Genomic DNA, 22,385 nt, shown 5'->3' with positions numbered 1-22,385 from the left:
TAGGAACAGAGTACTGGACTAGATGGACCGTCAGTCTGATCCAGCATGGCACTTCTTAAGTTCTTAAAAAATCTTTGGAAGAAAAGTTAGACCTAGTATTTTGGCTGCCACCCTTCGTTTCAGGGCCAATGCTAAAGCGTATCCCTTAAGTATAGACAGATTTGGATTCAGCAGGTAAAAAAGCAAACAAATAGCTTCAAGACTTTGGAACTTTCCCTCACTAATAAGTTCTGGAATGCCATTGCCAAATAACATCATCTTATCCTCCATTAGAAAAGCACAAATGATTCATTTTAATATCTACGTGTAAGAGATGGGCCAGAACTGTTGAAATGCAGGCATGCTTAGCCAGGTGCTGGTTATACCAATGTCAGCACAGCAATGAACCACTGAGAGCTTGTAGTATTGTCACAGTTTTTCAGTCGTAATTTTTAATAACAACATGCTTTACTACTCCATATTTGGGAGACATCCAACAAAGATCTATTTCTCATCTTTTATAAATGAGTGCATGAGGAAGAGTAAATCTGGCTCAGGATGCTATAAAGTGGAGTTACACACAAATACCTCTACCACCACCAAAAATACGCTCCCTAGAACAGATGGAGGCCCTTTTCCATATGTACTAGTAGCTGTGTTTGTCTCACGAGAAGAGGATTGTCCTACCTTTTCTTATTGTTGCATGACTTGAGTTAAATACCTTTTCTTGGCAATCTGACAGTTAAAAACCACACTTATTTACATTGAGGAGGATTGGGTGGAGCAGAATGGAGAGACAGGATGTAAATATTTTTGGCAGAGTCAATAGACCCCTGCGAAGTCAGCAGGGGCCAAACATACCCTCCAAATCCATACCTCTTTCTACGTTACCCCGCCTGAGTCTGAAGATGATTCAATCCATGTTCAGTTAAATTCTATGCATACCTACTCAGAAATAAGTCCTGACTGAGTTCATCAAAACTTACTCCCAGGTAAGTGTGTATAGGATTGCAGCATTAATGAATATACATATTACAGACTTCCAATGGTGTGTGATGGCTAAAGCATATTTAAATCTGTATGCATGACGTAAACATGTTGCAAAGAGTTGTAATTAACCTTGGCTCTCCGATACATGTTCTTTATTGCCACCCTAGTTGATTTAATGGTAACTTGACAGGTAAAGACCACAATTATTTACAATAAGGAGAATTGGGTGGGGCAGGGTGGAGGAGTTAAGAAAGATGTATATGTAAGGCAAACATTACAGTACCCAACACTTAATACGTACCCATTAAAACTGTAATGTTTGCATTTGTTTTTTAAAATTTCTTTTTTCCCCACCCCAGGCTTGCTAGAACAGAGTTCCCAGCATCTAGCGAGCACCAAAATAATCTCAAAGTCTGCTTCTTTCAACTATCTAGGCAGAGTAGAGAAGTAGGGGAAAAGGTGGTGACTCTGTAGTCCAGAGTTCTGTAAGGCTTAAAAAAAGGTCTGCCTCCTAGTGGCCAGAGAAGATCATCCAGAATTTGAACAGTAGTGGAAGCAAAGGCAATGGCAGCATTACCACAACCTGGATATGCACATGATGCTTCCCTCAGTGCTCACACAAACAGCTGAAAATAATGGTGAAAACCGGATGGAATCCAATCTCATGCTAGCAGAGGTCCGCTCACCTGAATGGACATCCTCCCTCTCTCCTCTTGCTTCCCATGCCCCTGGAAGATCTGCTTTCAAGGGTCCCTCAACCTCCTTCAGCAGGTCTTTAGCGTGTGCAAGTGGCTGCAGGGGGTAGTGGGAATGGCTGCACTCCTGGTTCGGCTAACAGAAGCAGGTCCACCAGTAGAACAACTTCATTGGATTTCACCCATTGTTATTTTCGCTATTCTGTGCCAATGCCTCAAAAGGATTTTTTTAAAGTTTTATTTTCAAAATCAGAAATGTTTGACCACTTTCCACAATAACAAGATGACTATTACTGTAATTTCTTGCTATTTCTTTCCCATTTCATCTAATAGTCCAATAAGTGCAACGTTTCTATAGTAATAGTGAGTTGTACTGTAATCCTCAGAACACACTTCCAAGTAAACAGATGTAGGATTGCACTGTTAACTTCTTTTGGCAAGATGTAAATGAGTGTATGAGAATGGGTGTAAACATATTGATGTAGCCTGCTAATCCTTTGTTAAAAGTTTTCTTTTCATGTGTGAAGTTCAACCTCCTAATGAATTTAGCATCTGTTACCGGATCTTTGCTTCCGGGTTATTGTATTGGAATGTGTTCTACAAAGCTGGAGCCAAAAGGCATCAACAGCTTCATTGTATCAAAATCTTGTGGCTAGGTGTTTCTACCTCAACCATGCAAACATTTGACTTCCAGAGCATAGCATTTTTAAAACTACAATTTTAGCTGATTGATTCGGTAATCCGAAGGTGTATGGATTGTTCTCCATGGGTAAATGCAGATAGATTGGTAAGCCCCACTAAGTACATGTGGAAGCATTTAGCTACCATTACTAGCAGCCTTCAGCTTGGTTCTTTTTACTGGAGTGGTCCTGAAATCAGAATTAATGCAATACCTCCACTTGCTTATAGTGAAATAAATGGACACCATGATCTTCACTCGTCAATGTAACTTAACTGCTTTTTAGTTTCTTTTAAGCATTGCAACACATTTTTGTTTGGGTCAGCTTTTTGTAGTCGGGGTAAGCTAGTTGTGATGTTAGCTGTGATATAAATTTATTAGTAATTGACTAGTGTACCTGCATTTGCTGACAATGTTCCCTTGTTCTCCTTGCCTTCCCCATGTTGGAAATCACACTCTGGAATAGACCACTCTGGAATAGAGATAAGCAGAATTAGCAGCGGCTCTCAGCGTAGGAGGCAGCAAAGACACAAATGAGGCTAAGGATTCTTTGCTTGGTTAAAACAAAGCCTTCTACTGGCAGTTGAATAACTTAGTTACAGCAGCATACACATTCATACTCACAGACGATCATAACGTTTTACACAGCAGCAGCATTACAGATGGAGAGAGAAAAATTGAGAAACACAGACATTTCTATAGAGTAAAAACTGTACAGTCAGGGAACCACTAATTGATTAATTGAAAAACATCTCCAGCCAATAATTCAATAATTGTCCAGCTGAGACCTTAACATTTAGAAAATACATTTCTGCTGACTTCTTCATTTTCTTCAGGTCTCCAGGCACTTGAAAAACAGTGGTAAAAGTAAGACTAGATCCAATCCAGGATCCAACACCCCATTCTTTCATCCCTTTTCTTTGCTATTCTGCTACCCTTGCCTCCCCCTTCCTTCACTTCCACACTTTGTTTCCTCCATTGTTGCACAGTAGATGGTGAACTGCATTGTGAACTGTTTCCCACTCCCTTTTAGTTTTGCTATGTTACTCTGCAAAGTAAAACAGTGACAACATGCTAGTTAGTTTCAATGCCTAATTCAAATTGCTGGTATGTACTTTCAAAGTCCTAAGCAGCTGGCAAGTCTGGCTGAGTCGGTGCATGCTGCACTGTGCCATCAATGCCTGTAGGTAGGCCATGAGGGAACCAGCTGGCTGACTCACTGATGGTGAGCACAGTCATTGCTATTGGCGAAAGGGCCGGAGCTGTGACCTCCTGCTCCCGATGGTGCCTATTGACTGAGGCAGCCAGTCCTAGGCACTCTCCCTTCATGCCCAGGATGGCAAGCCACTTCCAGATGATGGCTGCCAAAGCCAGGTCTATCTTCCCTCCTGCCCAAGGCATGCTGGGAGTTGTAGGTGCCAGCCTAGCTCCCTGAATAACATGTTAATCTTAGAACACCATCTGATGCAAAAGACCACACCTGTGTTTACATGGCTTCTTCCATGGGCTGTTTTTGGGGTTTAGTTTTACTCTGCAAAAGGGATGTCTTGGTACCCATCTGACACTGCTTGGCACCTGGGTTAAAAGTTTTGTTTCTTTGATAGCTATGATTTCACTTCCTTGTTACTGTCATTTGGAACTGTGGTGCTGATAAAACTGACAGATACACATAATGCTTGGAGAGTTTTACAGTGCAGTCCTGGGCATATCTACTTTGGAAGTGAAAGCCATTAAGTTCAATAGGGCTTACTTCCAAGTAACTATGCATAGGCTTGTATCCTTAGTTCACAATAAAGAGCGCAACTGAAATATTTGTGTTTTTTTGAACTGGAGGCATGCACAGCATCTCGAATTAGAAAGGGTATGGATAATGAATATAGACTACGTTCAGGTTCATTTTGTAAAGATGAATCTAATTTATGTTTGTGATTGCAATATTCCTTTTAATTTTTATAAATCTGGAGTGCAGAACTTCAGAGTGGCCAGGGGCTGAATCTGGCTTCCTTGGGATCCCATTCTGGCCCTCTGAGGCCCCTGTCAGGCTCGGGCAACCAGCAGCAGTGGTTTCTTTCTTTCTTTTTAATAAAAATCAGCTACGCAAGGAAAAACTATGTGACAAATGTTACACCTAGTACTGTCACTTAGCTCCCTGACTAACATGTTAATCTTTGAACACCATCTGAGGTGTTGGGAGACAACTGGAGAGTGAGCTTTCTTAGTTGTGACTCCCTGCTTATGGATTTCTTTTTCCCAGGCAGGCTGGCCTAGTGACTGCATTAATGGCTTTCCAGTGCCAAGTTAATCCCCCCCCCCCCAAGGCCCTTTAACTTGATGAGATTTTCATGCTGCATCTCCCCCCCCTTCCCAGTTATAACTAAACCACAGCATTCCAAGTCAGTTGCAGGAATTACTAAATAAAGTTTATGATTTTTATGTAAAAGCCGAACTATGCTATACATACCATTGAAACAGAAGAGTGAATGGAGGAATGACTGATAGCTGAGGCTAGAATGGAATGGTGGATGGGGTGAGTGGCAGTTGGAGAAGGTCAAAGACAGTAAGAGGTCAGGAAATTGGGAGCTGAGTTAGGATTGAGAGATAGTGACCTGGCTTGCTAACCCATACTTTATTTAAAATCAGCCACTATACATGACAGTATTATGCCTCCCAGCAAGCTTTTAACAGTTTGCAGGTGCCCGTGTCCTCTGAGACATCCTCTTGTTGCCAATGCTGCTCCTCGATAGAGCGTTGAGGAGTAGCATCTCCAAGGAGGGGAGGTAAGCAGCTGTCAGTGGATGCACCCAGCTCTGGCCAATCCTGCTGGGACTGCCTTAGCCTGCACTTCTCACCCACCAAGTGCTCCATCAGGAGTCTGTAGTGAAGGTCCGCGGCTGGGCCAGGCACTTCCCCCCTTTGTTGGGTCAGTTTCTGGACACGCACAGAGTGCCTCCCCTCCCTCTTAAGTATAACACTGGTGTGATGAAACTCCTAAACCAGATGTAGTGGCTGTCATAAGATTGCCTTGTTAATCTTCCATGCTTGAAATGCTTCCTGGAATCTATCTTCGCCATGCAACAGGCCTTGGCTCTTTTTTCCTCTTTTTTTTTTTAAGGCTTTACAGACGATTGCTAAACTCTGGCATAGGTAGGGAGAGTGGCAGAAGTGTGGAGGGAAAGGCACCGTAGACCGATAGCAAAGGAGGAAGCAAACTCCGGTGCTCAGGACAGAAGTAAATTTATGTTCTATGCGTTTCGGAGGGATTACCTCCTTCTGCAGGAGCTATAAAACAAACAAATTAACCATAAGAGTAGTATCTTGTAGTATCTTAAACAACTTTAAAAATAATTTTAAAATATTTAAAATAATCATGAATTACCACTTCTTATACATTGTTTCCATGTTTTTTCTCCTATCAAATTTCTTAACAGAAGTGAAAACATTCCCTTTTGTTTCACTTTCAACATGAATCATTATGTTTGTGGGTAGTGGGAGAATAATGATTCGTGTTGTTTAAGGCTTTGCAAACCAAAACCTTAAAGGTGGCCCAGTAGTATATAATCAGCCAGTGCAATTCTCTTAGCATAGGTGTAATATGATGGCAATAAGCGACTCCTGTGACCAGCATGGCTATGCACTAACTGCAGCTAACAGGCCAACCTGGGTTGGATCTACACTAGTGCGTATTACGTTTTTTCCTACCAATGGAAACATTTTAATTTGTTTCATTTTTAAACGTAATGGGCACACTCCAGTAATGTCATGTTACTAACCTTTTGCTTTCATTGATTAGAGCAGGACACACTGTTTGTTTTAACATTGTAGATTGTACTTCCTCTTCGTGGCTGGTCTTTTTGCTCCGCCCACTTCCTGATATCCTGGCTTCGCCTTCCACCACCCCCGTTGATTTTTTATGATTTTGTAAATGGAAGTTAAATAAATGCTTACACTTGTGTCAGTTTTAAAGCTAAAGAGTTCAAAATTGGCACAGTAATAGCTATCAGGGAGAGCTTTCAGCACACCAAATTTTAATCAGATTGGGTCATCCATTGATTTGTTATGATTTTTTAAATTTCCTCCCTCGAGCTTATAGTTTTAGGCGCTGAAAGGAAGCATCCACACTCCCAGCAAAGCGATTGGCTGACCATCAAGGCTTGAAAATTTAGTAAGACAAAACAATAACAATGTAAGGGGGCACATAAGAAGACTTGCAACGCTATTTAAATGTAACAATGGAAAAATACAACGAAAGAAGGAAGGTAAATACATTGATGATAAAACGTTATAAACATAGCAGCATGTGACCCAATAAGTTATCACAACCCTTCCTTAGCGTTTTAAACCATTAGTGTAGATCCCACCCTGGAGGACAGCCCTACATAAAAGGCATTGCAGGAATCCAATTGTGAGGTTACCAATACATGGACCATGTGGTCAAAATATCCTTGTCCAGCGTTGGTCACAGCTGTCTTATCTGCCAGAGCTGGTAAAAGGCATTCCTAGCTATCAAAGGGACTAATGCCTCCAGTGACAGTGCTGGATCAAGGAGAATCCCCAAATTACGTACTTGCTCCTTTAGGGAGGGTTCAATCTCAGCTAAAACTGGTGCCTGACCTAATTCCCAGACATGGGAACCACTCACACTCAGAGCCTTCATATTGCCAAGATTCAGACTGAGTATAGGCCTTCATCGAGTCCACCACTGCATCCAGACACTGATCCAATGTTTATACAGTCGCCCCTGATTCAGATGTTACAGAGATATAGTAGAGGGTATCATCACCTTGTTCCAAATCCACTAATGACTGCTCCCAATGGCTTAGTGTTAAATAGCACAAGGGATAAAATAGTGCCCTGCAGTACCCACAGCCTAAGTGCTATGAGCACTCGCAAAAGTGCTCTCTGAGAACAGTGACTCCAATATCCATTTTACAAAGTCAGTTCAGGAGGATTCTCTGGACTGCTGAATGACCCAGTAACAGAATAGCACTCCTGCCATCCCTCTCCTGGTAAAGCTCATCCATGTATGTAATATATGTTCATCCTTCTGAATTGTGCCTCCTAACTCTTTGACAGGCAGGGGCATAACTGGCCATTACCAGTTATGATTTTAAGATAACCAATTTCTGGGAGGGAATTTTTGATACACCACACCAGTTCAGGTTCAAGGGAATGGAATGCAAAAAGATCACATCTGTGTTTACATGGCTTCTTCCATGGGCTGTTTTGGGGGTTTGGTTTTGCTCTGCAAAAGAGATGGCTTGGTTCCCATCCGATACTGCTTGGCACCTGGGTTAAAAGTTTCTTTTCTTCAATAGCTATGATTTCACTTCCTTGTTGTAATTTGGAATGGTGGTGCTAATAAAACTGAGATATACACATAACGCTTGGAGAGTTTTACAGTGTAGACCTGTGCATATCTACTTTGGAAGTGAAAGCCATTAAGTTCAATAGAGCTTACTCCCAGGTAAGTGTGTATAGGCTTGTATCCTTAGTTCACAATACAGAGAGCAACTGAAATGTTTGTGTGTTTTTGAACTGGAGGCATGCACAGCATCTGAAATTGAATTAGAAAGGGTATGGATAATGAATATATAGACTACTTTCAGGTTAATTTTGTAAAGGTGAATCTAATTTGTGTTTGTGATTGCAATATTCCTTTTATTTTTTTATAATCTGGAGTGCAGAACCTCAGAGTGGCCAGGGGCCAAATCTGGCTTCCTTGGGATCCCATTCTGGCCCTCTGAAGTTCCTCAGATCACAACACTGCTTTCCTGACCACCAATCGTTCGGTGGTTTTCCAGCTTTTGTGCAGTTCTCTTCCCACTTCCCAATTCTAAAAGTTGAAATGTTTCCCCAAAAGCTTAGTTTAAAAGCTTTAAGTTAAAACATGTATATATTTTATTACATTTCTATACCACCCAATAGCCAAAGCTGTCTGAGTGGTCTATAAAAACCATAAAATACAACACAATAAATACAATGTAAATCTTTGAAATAAAGTATAAAATAAGAATGATACCCAAATAGAACCTAGCAAAGATTTAAAAAGACAGGACCAGATTTAAAACAGAAACTGAAAAACTGAAACGCCTGAGAAAATGGAAAAGAGCACAATGTAGGTGCCAGGCAAGCTTCCCTGGGAAGCTCATTGCACAACTTGGGTGCCACAATAGAAAAGCCCTTCTTCTAAGTAGCCACCCACCTCACTTCCTTTGGTAGGGGCTCCCAGACGAGGATGATCTTAAGATCAGGCAGGTGTATACGGGAGGGGATGATCCTTCAGGTAACCCAGCCCCAAGCTGTTTAGGGCTTTGAACTGGGCCTGGAAATAGACTGGCAGCTGGTGCAGATTTTCCTTTAGCCCCACCCCCTTTTCCTGAAGCCCCACCCATCCCTGGAATGTGGCCCCCAAGAGCTTCTCCAAAATGGTATTCGGCCCTTGGGCTGAAAGAGGTTCAACATCCCTGTTATAAATGAAAATTATTTGAAAATATTCATAGTGGGGTGGTACCACTTTGTTTTCTGATTAATCCCACTGGCGATACATTTCTGGTTCTCTCCATCCATGTAATCTTAGTCTGCATCTCCTTTACCTGGCATTAATTCTTTGGTATCTCCACCCAGCTCGAAAGTCCAACAAGGTTAGTCATTCCCAAGCACTGTGGGAATGGTAGGTAACAGGGTAAGGTAATTCCAAGTGTGACTATGGAAGGATCAATGAGCTAAGGTCCCTGTCAGGCTGAGGCAAACAGTAGCAGTGATTTCTCCCCCCCCTTTTAAATAAAAATCAGCTATGTGAGGAAAAACTACATGACAAATGTTACATCTAGTGTAGCCCTTAGTTTCTGTAGTGGGGAGAATAGGCCGGTCCTACTGTTAGGCAGAGTGAGGTGGCTGCATCAGGAAGCAGATGTTGGGGGTGTTGAGAATGGCAATGACTTCTTGGAGGACAGAATTGTGTTCACCACGCGGGATGTCTGGGCCCCTAAGCTAGCTTGGTGTCCTCAGGTGCAGTGGAAGATGTCCTGTTGCCAGTGTAGAATTGCCTGGTCTGTTGATGAAATGGGAATGGGGTGCCATCTTGCCTTTTGCCTCAGGCAGGAAAATGCCTTGGGCTGGTGCTGGTGGGAAAGATAGCATTCAAAATACGTAGATGGCTAGCTTTTCTTTTTGATTTGCTGAACTTCATCTGCCTATGTTCATATCCAGCACCCCAGGAGGCAATGGTGGTATGCTCATATCTGGTGATTAAGATATAAAAACACAATTCCATCTCAATATGTAGCATTTTATAGGGCACTTTTATTAGCTGAGATTCTTTCTGATCTGTAGTAAAACAGTTCTGTCAACATATCATCAGTTACATATAAAATACCAATATGTCAAAAAAGGAGGGAGACACCCCCAGTGCTAACAGGAGTGGCCAAGACAATATTTGCTTTGTGTGTGTTTTAAAAACATGTACAGAAAAGCAAATCTAGTTTTATGGGAGCAGAAATATGCTTCTGGCTATAAGAATTTATCTGTAAACCAAACCTGACCAGGGGTGGGTGGGGGTGACCTCCTTGGCTAGCAATTGAACCCAAGCCTGCAGTGATGAGGGTAGTAAATATAGTCTAACAAGCCACTGGGGAGAAAAGTCATGGAGGAAGCTAGGGCTGTGCACGGACCCCCCAAACTGCCTTGTGGCCTGATCCGGAACTTTCGGATCTGGCCGATCCACTTTGGGTTGATCCAACCCTCCCCTGTGCCACGGAGCTGAGCGAGATCCAGAGGGGCGGATTGAGATTTTGCCTCACTTCCCTACTTACCTCTGTGGCTGATGGCAGAGGCAGGTAAGTGGGGCAAATGGGGGCTGAATAAGTCCCCCTCCCCCCTGCCCCCTTACCTGGCTCCACCGCTGTCACCGCATGGACTGTGGAGGTGGAGCCAGGTAAGCCCCCCTCCCCACCAGCACTTACCTCCCTCTGTCGCAGTCCGGCACAGGCTTCAACTGAGGCCCAGGCCTCAGTTGAAGCCTGTGCCGGACTGTGCCAGAGGCAGGTAAGCCCCCCTCCCCCTGCCCCCTTACCTGGCTCCCCTGCTGTCACTGCACGGACTGCGGTGCTGCTGCTGCCGCCAGTTGAGTCCCTCCTTACCTGCATTCAGAGCTCTGGATGGAGGCGAACCGCTTTGCCTCGATCCGCAGCTTCCCCGACCCAATTCGGATCCGCCTTTGGCAGAGGCAGATCTGGTCACTCCGCTCTGGATTCATGATCCGAATCGGAGCAGAGCACAGCCCTATAGGAAACTTTGCAGTCCAGCTTCTCAGTATTTAGGGCAACACCACCCAATAGACAGTAGAGTCAAGGTTGGAGCATCACTCCTCTCACCAGGCAAATGCAGGGCCTGACATGGTCACCTCACTCTGCCTAATGATAGGGCCAGCCCTGGGCAAAATACTTCACTGACTGGAAAGCACCAAACATCCTGCCAACAGGGATAGGTCCAGGGCTTACCCAGGCTTCTATTCTTCCCCTCAATGGGCCTAGCAAACATTAAGTTGGCACTCTGTCATTCCAGATATCCCACTGTTCAGAGCTCCAAAAAACATCTCTCTCTAAAATAAGGGTGGGCAACTTGTGGTCCTCCAGATGTTTTGGCCTGTAACTCCCATGATCCCTCATCACTGGCTATGCTCGCTAGGTCTGATGGGAGTTGAAGCCCAAAACAACTGGAGGGCCACAAGTTGACCATGCCTCCTCTAAAGGATGTGTCTGGGGAAGCAGAATTCACAGAGGATTGCTCTGTCACTGGCCAGGAGCCACGGTTCCTACAATAACCACAAACAGTCTGGGCAGGCAGACATTGAGATGTGAAAAGTTCATGCATAATCTTTGCAGAAAAACCAGTGAAGAAACTACTTGTGGCACCTTCAAAGCTAAGAGATTTATTGTGGCATAAACTTTCGTGGGCTAGAGGGGACATGCACACAAACATATACAGGTGTGGAGCAGGGGGAAAGGATAAACACTGGGACGAAATGCTCACTACAAAATGCAAAATGTTCAGTCTGTGACCAATTCTGTTTATGAAAAACTTAAATGCATATTAGATTGTAAGCCTATGCGGCAGGGTCTTGCTATTTACTGTGTAATCTGTACAGCACCATGTACATTGATGGTGCTATATAAATAAATTATAATAATTATAATAATAATAAGGTAGAATTGGCACAGGTTGTACGGAAATGTATTGTTAACCTGCTTAATTTGATTTAGTGCTGGTTTTAGCTATAAATGCTCAGAAGCAAGAGTAGCAAACTCCCTCTACCACATAAAGATATGTGTGCAAAAAATCAATACTGCTATCAACACTGGTACAAGCTTTCCTCACGCTTTGCAACCGGATTCTGTTTTCAGCAGAAATGGCGGGAAAGGACAGCAATGTTTTCCCCCCATTGTTGTGCTTTACTGCCATTTTGTGTAACCTGCACAAATACAGGTCAGGTTTCTCTCCTTTGCCACTCATTGCAATTTGTTCTTCTTTCCTTCTTCTCCATTCTGAAGTAAACAATCTGAGTTTAGCTGCTTAATTTTGTAAAATCACTAAATGTCAATCTCTAAATTGCTAAGCCCTAAATTTGCTCTAAATTTGCTAAAGTGCTATAGCCAGGTGAAAGACGCACCCCTGGGCATGTCCATCAAACCGGATTTAAACTGGAAGAATGAGGCACACAGCCGGTGAACCACATGGAAGCTGCATTAAGGGGGCGGTGGGGGGGGGGCACAGGAAAGGACTAAAAGTACTCTGCAAAAATGTGCCTTTCCCCAAGGGAATCTGTGGAGTTGCTGTGAATTGGCCACATATAATGTGCTACAACTGACACCCAACTGCTCCCCCCTGCATTAAATCAGGTATGTAGTTTGAGAAATCTGGGGCCAATGTTTCTGTTCTAAAGATAAGCAACACTTCCCTCTACTGGAAAGCTATAGAAAGAACAGCTAGAATGAATGTTTAGCGATTTCTTGCATTTTGCTTAGGCAGTTATGATAGTAAAGGATTGTTTGGTGACATTTTCCCATTGCCTGCTCTGTTCCTGTAAGTGATTCTAACTCTGATGTTGCTTTATAGCCATGTTCTGAGATGCGGAGAAGAACAATTCCAGAGGAAACACTTCAAAAAGGTGTATTCAGTTCCACATATAGTCTCATGTTCTCTATGCCAGCATAGAATACATAAATAATGTATTTGGAACAACTCTAGTTTAAAATGGATAATCCTTTGAAACACACAGAGCTCTTTCTTCAACACAGGTATTCAGAAAAATATAGCAAATAGATCATGTCAGAATACATAAACAATACGTTTTGTCATGTCTTGTAATTTTGAGAGCAGGTGAAGGGTTGATTTGCCCTACATCCTCTTGTTATCATGTCCTTCAATGGCAGCCCTTGAACCCCTTCGCATTTATGAGCAGTGTCCTACAGAACACCCCTTCGTTTCTCCGTGCTGCTGCTTATAGTTATGGAAGTCCACCCTTGCCTTTCCAATTGTTGCACTAAAATGTTTCTGTGCATGCAGAAAGATGACCCACTTCTGGCGTCTCCAATGTCACCCATGTGCTCATGGATACCTATCTCGGTGCCTGGCAGGCTCCCTGGCCCTCTCTAGTTTTTATTTTTTTAAAAGATGTAAAAAAGTATATGGATATTTTAATTGGGAGGTTGGCATGTTGCAAAAGAAATGGTGTCTCTGCATCATCATCTTTATTTTGGTTCAAAACAGTGTTTTTGTGTTTTGGAACTCATCCTCACCTTTGCCTTGTACTTAATTTTTGGGCAAATCTTTTATTTTAGGGCCTGTTCAGACATGCATGGAGGGTGGGTGGGTGGGTAGGGGAACGATTTAACATTTATAGCTAAAACAAACACTAAATCATTCCTTCCCATTAACACACAAATACTTCTCCAATTCTGTGCACTGCGCAGGAGTGGTTTAAGGCAGAATCGGAGGTGTGTGTGTATGTGTGTGCATTCAATGGAGCTCGTTTATTGCCGGGACTTGGTTCCCTTACTCAGGAGTAAATCCCATTGATTTCAACTGCATTTACATCTAAAATCTGATGCATCCTTACCTCCTGAGTAATTCCTGTTGAACAGAGAGAGACTTACTTCTGAGTAAACAAAAGTAAGACTTCAGAAGTAGGCATAGGGTTGCTGAGCACTTCTTTCCAATTTGCTGTTTTAGCCTTTTTTTAAAAAAAAAAAGCTGAGTGACCACACTATTAAAAGCCAGTTCTGTGTTTACTCAGAAGTAAATCTCTCTCTGTTCAATGGGGTTTACTCCCTCTTTTGTGTATGCTCCTTCCCAGTGGTGACAGCAGCTGAATTCAGTGCTGCTTCTGGGTAAGCTTGCATGCTCGTGACTGCAAGGAGGAGGCTTATTTGATTGCTATCTATAAAGCAAATGGATCACTATTTTGGCAGGTGTGGGACCCCCAATCCAGATCAGGACCATAGTGGGTTAAAGTAGGGTGACCATATGAAAAGGAGAACAGGGCTCCTGTATCATTAACAGTTGTACATAAAAGAGAATTTCAGCAAGTGTCATTTGTATGCATGTAACACCTGGTGAAATTCCCTCTTCATCACAACAGGTAAAGCTGCAGGAGCCCTGCCCTCTTGTCCAGATACAAAAGATAGCAGGGCTTCTGAATTCCAGGGCCTATCTACATGGGGTATTTACTCTAGTCCTGCTGCAGCCCAAAGACATTCATGGCAGATAATGCATGGCCATCTGCGAGTGGGCTGTTTCTTGCTGTAAAATCCAGGGTTTTGGAAACTGGGTTTCTGACTGATTTTCTCATTGCAGAGTGGTTTGGTGTGTGTGTGACTGGAATTCCAGGCAGAAGAGAGGCGTCTGCCAAACATGTCTACTTGAAACTAAATCGTCCTCCATTGCACCTCACTGAGCCTGGCGGTGTGGGGAGCAAGCCTCCATTCATCCAGTGCCCCACACCTACACAGTTGATGACATTCATTTCTATTTGTGGGACTCCACCCACCCAACCCTGAGAGAATGCAGTTTCAGGTACCTCTTGCCCCATGCAAGCGGGTTTTGTTTTAATCTATGAACTGCTTTACTGACGACCGTTTACCCTGGGTGGAGCTAACCTGATTTCATGAAAATGTGGATTTAAATGGAATCACCTCAAAAACCATTGCCATGTAAATTCATCCTGGTTCATTCATACATTTACTGATTTAAATCATTTTTGTCAAAAAGGAGCAACCTATAAAACAAGACTGGCTCTGTCTGTAGGGTTGCAGTCTAAAAAGACACAGCACACAAGGAAAAATGGATGGGAAGGAAAGGGGGAAAACCACATATTTCAGCAGGGCTAATGGTCCTGCTTCCCTGTTCCTCTCCCCATACTTGCAGAGTCTTCCACGTGATCACTTCCAGGAGCATAGAAAGCCATTGCTGGGTTGATCGCCTGGATATAGCATCACATGTTGCTTCTGCGTGGGTTGTGTGCCTACTGCAGACAACCCAGCTCCAAAGTGTTACACACATTCTGTGAATCAGGGCAGCTATGGATACAGGATGGCCAGGTGTCCTACTTTACAGAGGATAGTCCTCTGTTTTGGAGAGCTTAGAGAATAGTCCTCTATTTGAAGTTTGTCCAATTCAACTCTGGTTGAAAGTCAAAGAACAGTAAAAAGCAGAGGCCTTGAAGTTATCCACCCACAGTTAGCAACTGGACAGCAAACTTCGTCACAGTCTTCTCCACCATGGTGAGATGTCTTTCACGTCTATTTAAATTATAGGTATTATTTCTAAATTTGGACTTATACCCATGCATTTACCTATGCAAATGTAATAAATAAAATTTGCATGACTTTTATATCCTGCCTTCCTTTGTTCTTGCAAAGAATCCAAGATGGCTTACATAGTCCTCTTCCTCCTCTCCATTTTATCCTCACAACAACCCTGTGAGGTAGGTTAGGCTGAGACTCAGTGACTGGCCCAAAGTCACCCAGTGTGCTTCCTGGTTGAGTGGAGACTAGAACTCGGATCTCCACATTCCAGTCTATCATTCTAACCACTAAACCACACTAGCTCTTGTTTGTCCTTGTCTTTGTTGATATTTGTTGGAAGATGGACTGCTGGCAAGGGATAAGTTGCACCTCACAAGGGCTGGAAAGAATGTGTTCGGCCACAGCATGACGAACTTGATCAGGAGGGCTTTAAACTGAATCTTACGGGGGCGGGAGACGTAAACTTCGAGGCAACAATGGATGAAGGCCCATGCACCACAGTACAGAGAACAGTTCCAATAGTGCCCCCAAATAGTGTCCACAACAATGTAGGAACAAAGCCAGACTATAAAACACATGATCTTCGATGTCTATATACTAATGCCCAGAGTATGAGAAACAAACAGAACGAACTTGAACTTTTATTACATGAAGGCAAATTCAGATAGGTATAACTGAAACTTGGTGGGATGACTCCTATGACTGGAATATAGCAACTGAAGGATATAACTTGTTCAAAAAGAACAGAAGAAATAGAAAGGGAGGCGGAGTTGCACTATATGTTAAAAATACCTATCCCTGCACAGAATTACAGGCGGATCAGACTGGGAGCCCCATCGAGAGCATCTGGATTAAAATAAATGGGGCAAGGAATAAAAAGAGCATGATTATTGGAGTCTACTACCGACCACCCAATCGAGGAGAAGATGAGGACGAAACTTTTGAGAAACAAATTGCCAGTGTTTCAAGGAAGTGTGATGTAGTAGTGATGGGGGACTTCAATTACCTGATACCTGTTGGGAGACAAATACTGACAAAAGCTGTTCTTCCAAGAAATTCCTGACATGTGTGGGTGATAACTTTCTCCTACAGAAAGTGGAGGAAGGAACTAGAGGATCGGCAATCCTTGACTTGATATTGACCAATAGGGATGACTTAGTGGATAAAGAGCCAGTTACAGGAACTCTGGGGGAAAGTGACCACGTCATACTTGAATTCTTGATTACAAAGAAGACAAAGTTGAGTGTAGCCATACACATACTCTGGATTTTAGGAAAGCTGATTTTAATAAACTCAGAACTATGATAAGTAAGGTCCCGTGGCAAGTGAACCCAATGAGAAAAGAAGTGCAGGATGGGTGGGAGTATTTAAAAAAGAAATTTTAAAGGCACAGGTACAAACAATTCCAACAAGGAGAAAAGATAAAAGACAAGAGAAGAAACCAATGTGGCTCCACAAAAAGCTTAGAGATGACCTGAAAACAAAAAAGGATACATATAGGAAGTGAAAGGAAGGCCAGGTTACAAAAGAAGAGTACAGAAAGGTGGCACAGAAATGCTGAAATGGCGTCAGGAAGGCTAAAGCTGAGAATGAGCTGAGATTAGCGAGGGATGCTAAAAGCAATAAAAAGGCTTTCTTCAGATACGTGAGTAGTAAAAGATAGAGGAAAGAAATGGTGGTTCAACTGCTTAATGACGATGGCAAATTGATAACAGATGACAAAGAAAAGGCTGAAGTGCTCAATTCCTACTTTGCCTCCATCTTCTCCCAAAAGCGGGTCTATGACCCCCCTGGAAAAAGTGAAGCAGAAGTTGAGGGGGCAGGATTACAGTTTGAGATTGATAAACAAATGGTCAAAGAACACCTAATTTCCTTGAATGAGTTCAAATCTCCATGGCCCGATGAACTGCATCCTAGAGTAATGAAGGAGCTAGTGGAAGAACTCTCAGAACCTTTGTCTATTATCTTTGCAAAATCATGGAAGACGGGTGAGGTGCCGGACAACTGGAGGAGGGCTAACGTCCCTATCTTCAAAAAGGGCAAAAAGGAGGAACCTGGGAACTACAGACCAGTCAGTCTGACATCCATCCCTGGGAAAATTCTGGAGCAGATTATAAAGAAGTCAATCTGTAAACACCTTGAAATCAATGCGGTGATCACTAGAAGCCAACATGAATTTGTCAAGAACAAGTCCTGTCAGACAAATTGAATCTCATTTTTTGATAAGGTAACCTCCCTTGTGGACCGTGGGAATGCGGTGGACATCATATATCTTGACTTCAGCAAAGCTTTTGACAAAGTACCACATGACATTCTGATTAACAAACTAGCTAAAAGTGGGCTAGATGGAACAACTATTAGGTGGATTCACAGTTGGCTACAGAATCAGACTCAAAGAGTACTTATCAATGGAACCTTCTCAAACTGGGGAGAGGCAACGAGTGGGGTACCGCAGGGCTCAGTCCTGGGCCCAGTGCTTTTCAACATTTTTATTAATGATTTGGACGAGGAGGTGCAGGAAACGCTTATCAAATTTGCAGATGACACAAAATTGGGTGGGATAGCTAATACCCTGGAAGACAGAAACAAACTTCAAAGTGATCTTGATAGGCTGGAGTGCTCGGCTGAAAACAACAGGATGAAATTTAATAGGGATAAATGCCAAGTTCTACATCTAGGAAATAGAAACCAAAGGCACAGTTACAAGATGGGGGAGACTTGGCTCAGCAATACTACAAACGAGAAGGATCTTGGAATTGTTGTAGATCGCAAGCTGAATATGAGCCAACAGTGCGATACGGCTGCAAGAAAGGCAAATGCTATTTTGGGCTGCATTAATAGAAGTATAGCTTCCAAATCACGTGAGGTACTGGTTCCTCTCTATTCGGCCCTGGTTAGGCCTCATCTAGACTATTGCGTCCAGTTCTGGGCTCCACAATTCAAGAAGGATGCAGACAAGCTGGAGCGTGTTCAGAGGAGGGCAACCAGGATGATCAGGGGTCTAGAAACAAAGCCCTATGAAGAGAGACTGAAAGAACTGGGCATGTTTAGCCTGGAGAAGAGAAGATTGAGGGGAGGCATGATAGCACTCTTCAAATACTTAAAATGTTGTCACACAGAGAAGGGCCAGGATCTCTTCTTGATCATCCTAGAGTGCAGGACACGGAATAATGGGTTCAAGTTACAGGAAGCCAGATTCTGGCTGGACATCATGAAAAACTTCCTGACTGTTAGAGCAGTGCGACAATGGAATCAGTTACCTAGGGAGGTTGTGGGCTCTCCTACACTACCTTCAAGAGGCAGCTGGACAGCATCTGTCAGGGATGCTTTAGGGTGGATTCCTGCATTGAGCAGGGGGTGGACTCGATGGCCTTGTAGGTCCCTTCCAACTCTGCTATTCTATGATTCTATGAATACCTCTTTTTTTGGCAATACGTAAATGGCCACTCTAATACAAAAACAGCACTTCCATGTGCTCCTGGCTAGGCTACAACTAAAACAATTGCCTCTCCTGTTTCCAAGGTCATTTCAGTGGTGGGAGATGGGGAAAAACAACAGACCGATATACATATGAGCTGGCCATTGATGCTCATGAACCAAGGCAGTCTGTAATCGTGGGTACTCCTAGTTGAGACCCACTTTTGGGGGCCTGTACTAGAGCCTTTAGCTTCCTGTTACGTTATTCTTTATTCAGTTCTTCCAAACTTGGTATGTAATTGATGCAAAAATTTATATTAATCCTACTCTTCTACAGGCTGTGCCTGAACTAATCACTTGGAAAGCTCCATCCGACAAGCGTTTTATTGCACGCTCGTTACTGGGCTCTAATGGAGTTTGCTTAGGTCCCTCACATGATGTCTGCCTCCCACATGCCTTCTACCCTTTCTGGCTTGCCTTGAGCGACCCCCCCCAAAAAACACACACACCCTCTTTAAGTCTGATGTTTTTTTAAACTCGGAATTGCTGCTCTCTCCTGCTGTGTGCAGAAGAAGCAGCGCCATTAGAACAGCGGACTTTTGAAAAGAGGAAGTAACTGAGGAACAAAAACACGAAGGTAGGGAGTGTGTTAACCCCCAGTGTGATGGAGCTTTTTAGTGAGGACTATCCTACAATGGAGCTATTCTATCTCTGATTGCCAGTAGTCCCTTTCCCTCCATAGAAAACAAAGCTGTTTGTGTGCTTCACCCACACATCCTATTGGCCTTCTGATTCCCAACTTCATTGGGGAATCTATAAGCACTAGAGGGGGCTGACAGCGGTCACTTGCTGACCTGCTTACTGTGTGAGTAGTTTCCTGTTGTCATCTTCCTCCACCAGCCCGAGATTAACACAAAAGAGGCACTGTTGTTCTTTCCTGTGCACTGTGGAGGGAAGTTTTGCATGAGCCACTTCCTCCAAGGAAAGTTACATCTTCAGCATCACATTTTTGTGCTGCCCGGGGGATTCTCCAGAGCAGGCAGGTAAGTGGATGGATGACCCCTGACCAAGGATAGCCTGAGACATTTTGCTGCCTGAGGTGAAGGACAAGATGGTGCCCTCTTCCCATTCCACTTGCAGAAGCCAGCTGGACTGACAGTTGAATCTTATGTTGACCCTGGGGTTGGCATAGCATCCTCTACCATACCTGAGGCAGCAGGCTAGTTTAGGGCCCCCAAGACAGGTTGTGTGGCCTACATAGCTCTGTCCTCCAACAGGAGGAAGCAGCTGGGGAGTTTGAGAGGAACCACCAACAGGCTGCCACCACTGCCCCCTCCCCAGCACCTTGCCTGAGGGTGATACCCCCAGTCTGCCTAATGGCAAGGCTGAGCCTGGCTTCCTTTACAAAAGAGCGAGGTTGAGGATAAGAATAATGGAGTAAGGTATTTGGATCAATGGATTAATATAAACAACTTTGTATTCCAGAGTGCTAATGCTGTAAATGTACTCCCTCTGCACCTCCAAGTACAATTGTCAAAAAACACAGAAGATGAAAGTTAAGCTGCTACAAAGTTTTGATGGAGTTATTGCTGGGCATTGCAAAGATTCCTCTAGGTTGCATTTTGGTAGGAGTTAGAACATTCTCAGAACAGGTTTCACTTTGCCTTGTATTGCAATGCAGTCTACATATTCAATAGGGCGTTAAGTCTGATAGTAAGTGAATGTGTGAGCATAAGTGGTATGGTGGAGTAAGGTGTAGGGCAGAGGAGGAAGGCACCAACCCATTGGGTTCTCTGCCATCGCTGCCACTTGTCTTTCTGGCAACAGACCTGAGTTGCCAGAATGTTATTTCTGTGTCCTACTTGGAGGCAGGACTCAGAAATAACCTTTGAGAGCTGGCAGGGGTGAGGTGCACTGCGTGACATGTGCATGAAGAGCCAAAAGCACCAGATTCCCCAGGCAGGCCTTTTTCTTTAGTGCTCTCTTCTTGACTCTCTCCATCTGGGCATCTCCAGCAGGACTCTCTTCACTTTCAACCCTATTATCGGGATTATAGGGGCCACAGCGTTTGGCATCAGGTCTTGAATTAGATGATTGAAGTGTGAATCTAAGAAGAATCAGGCAATCATTGTATACTACTGACAGATAATCCTCCTAACATCAGGGATCTACTCGCTGCATTTTTAACTTCCCTTAAACATGCTTAGGAATCGTGAGAACTCAAAATGTCCTTCCATAACACAGTCAAAAACAGGTTTATGATTCTTATGCATTGCCTTTATTTTAATGAAGTTGTTAATGTATCTCTTTTGGCTTCATGCTTTGCACAGGCCCAGAGCAAGACTTCCAGGATGACAGAACTTGCATTTGCTTTCTCTGATTTGGATATATATTTCGAACCAGAAAATGCTAGTGATTATCCTACCTATGACCCTAATAGTGTACTATTAGACTGCACAAGTGTGAGTGTGACAATTGGGTTCAAGTATGCGGCGGCATTCCTCTATGGCCTGGTATGCCTTCTGAGCCTGCTGGGTAACTCCCTGGTGGTGCTGGTGATCACCTACAACAAGGCAAACCGTTCCGTTACTGACGTCTACCTTCTGAACCTTGCTATTGCCGATCTCCTCTTTGCACTCAGCTTGCCAATGTTGGCAGTTTACCAAGTTCATGAGTGGATCTTTGGCACTGCCATGTGCAAACTCATCTCAGCACTGAAGGAAGTCAACTTCTACAGCGGCATCCTTCTGTTGGCTTTTATCAGCATTGATCGCTACCTGGCCATAGTTTACGCAACTCGGGCAGTCACTGAGAAGAGGCACTGGGTCAAATTTGTCTGCGTTGGCATCTGGCTGTTCTCTTTCCTCCTTTCCCTCCCTGTAATCTGCTTCCGTGAGGCTTTCCTGCATTCATCTAAAATGTTTTGTTATGAGAATATTAATGGAAGCCAAACTTCGTACTGGAGGGTGATATTGAGAATCCTGCCACAAACATTTGGCTTCATCATCCCATTGATCATCATGCTCTTTTGCTATGGTGTGACAGTACACCGGCTCCTCCAGACCAAGAACAGCCAAAAAAAGAAGGCCATGAAAGTCATCTTGGTCGTGGTGTTGGTCTTCCTGATCTGTTGGCTGCCCTACCATATCTCCCTGCTTGCTGATACCTTGCTGAGGACTGGAGTTATTGAGGACACCTGTGGCCACCGTGATGCCATTGATGGAGCACTTTCAGGTACCGAGATCCTGGGATATGCTCACAGCTGTATAAACCCCATCATATATGCCTTTATAGGACAGAAGTTCCGGAACAGCTTCCTGAAGATCTTGGTCACCCATCGTATTGTCAGCAAAGAAATCCTGATTCGGTATAGGAAGGGGTCCACCTCATCTATCTCTGGCAACACTTCGATAACACTTTAATTGTCCTATTGGAGAAAGGGAAAACACAGTCACTAAAGGGATGGTCTAGCTTGTCATACACTGAAGGTCTTGGTGGGCAACAATAATTAGACTAAGGTGATTACACTAGTAATCATTACTCAATCCAGACAAGACGGAGGTACTGTTAGCAGGTGGTTCATCTGTCCGGCGAGGTGATGTTTGCCCTGTCCCGGACGGGGTTGCACTCCCCCTGAAGGATTGGGTCCGTAGTTTGGGGGTGCTCTTGGATCCAGAACTGTCACTTGAGGCACAGGTGAGCTCAGTGGCAAAGAGCACCTTTTATCAGCTTAGGCTGATATACCAGCTGTGCCCTTATCTGGACAGAGATAGCCTAGCTACAGTTATCCATGCTCTGATAACCTCTCATTTGGATTACTGC

The 22,385-nt window shown here is 43.7% G+C and overlaps 1 protein-coding gene across 1 annotated transcript; it reads left to right on the top strand.

Moving 5' to 3' along the window:
- Positions 1–20,914: 20,914 nt before the first annotated feature.
- LOC134393295 (C-X-C chemokine receptor type 1-like) lies at positions 20,915–22,006 on the top strand. The gene has a single exon (XM_063118326.1). The coding sequence runs from the start codon at positions 20,915–20,917 to the stop codon at positions 21,983–21,985; it is 1,071 nt and encodes a 356-aa protein (XP_062974396.1). The 3' UTR covers positions 21,986–22,006.
- The last annotated feature ends 379 nt before the right edge of the window (positions 22,007–22,385 follow it).

The sequence above is a fragment of the Elgaria multicarinata genome, chromosome 2 (genome assembly GCF_023053635.1).
Source record: "Elgaria multicarinata webbii isolate HBS135686 ecotype San Diego chromosome 2, rElgMul1.1.pri, whole genome shotgun sequence".
Taxonomy (NCBI): Eukaryota; Metazoa; Chordata; class Lepidosauria; order Squamata; family Anguidae; genus Elgaria; species Elgaria multicarinata.
This window is presented reverse-complemented; position numbering and strand designations above follow the sequence as displayed.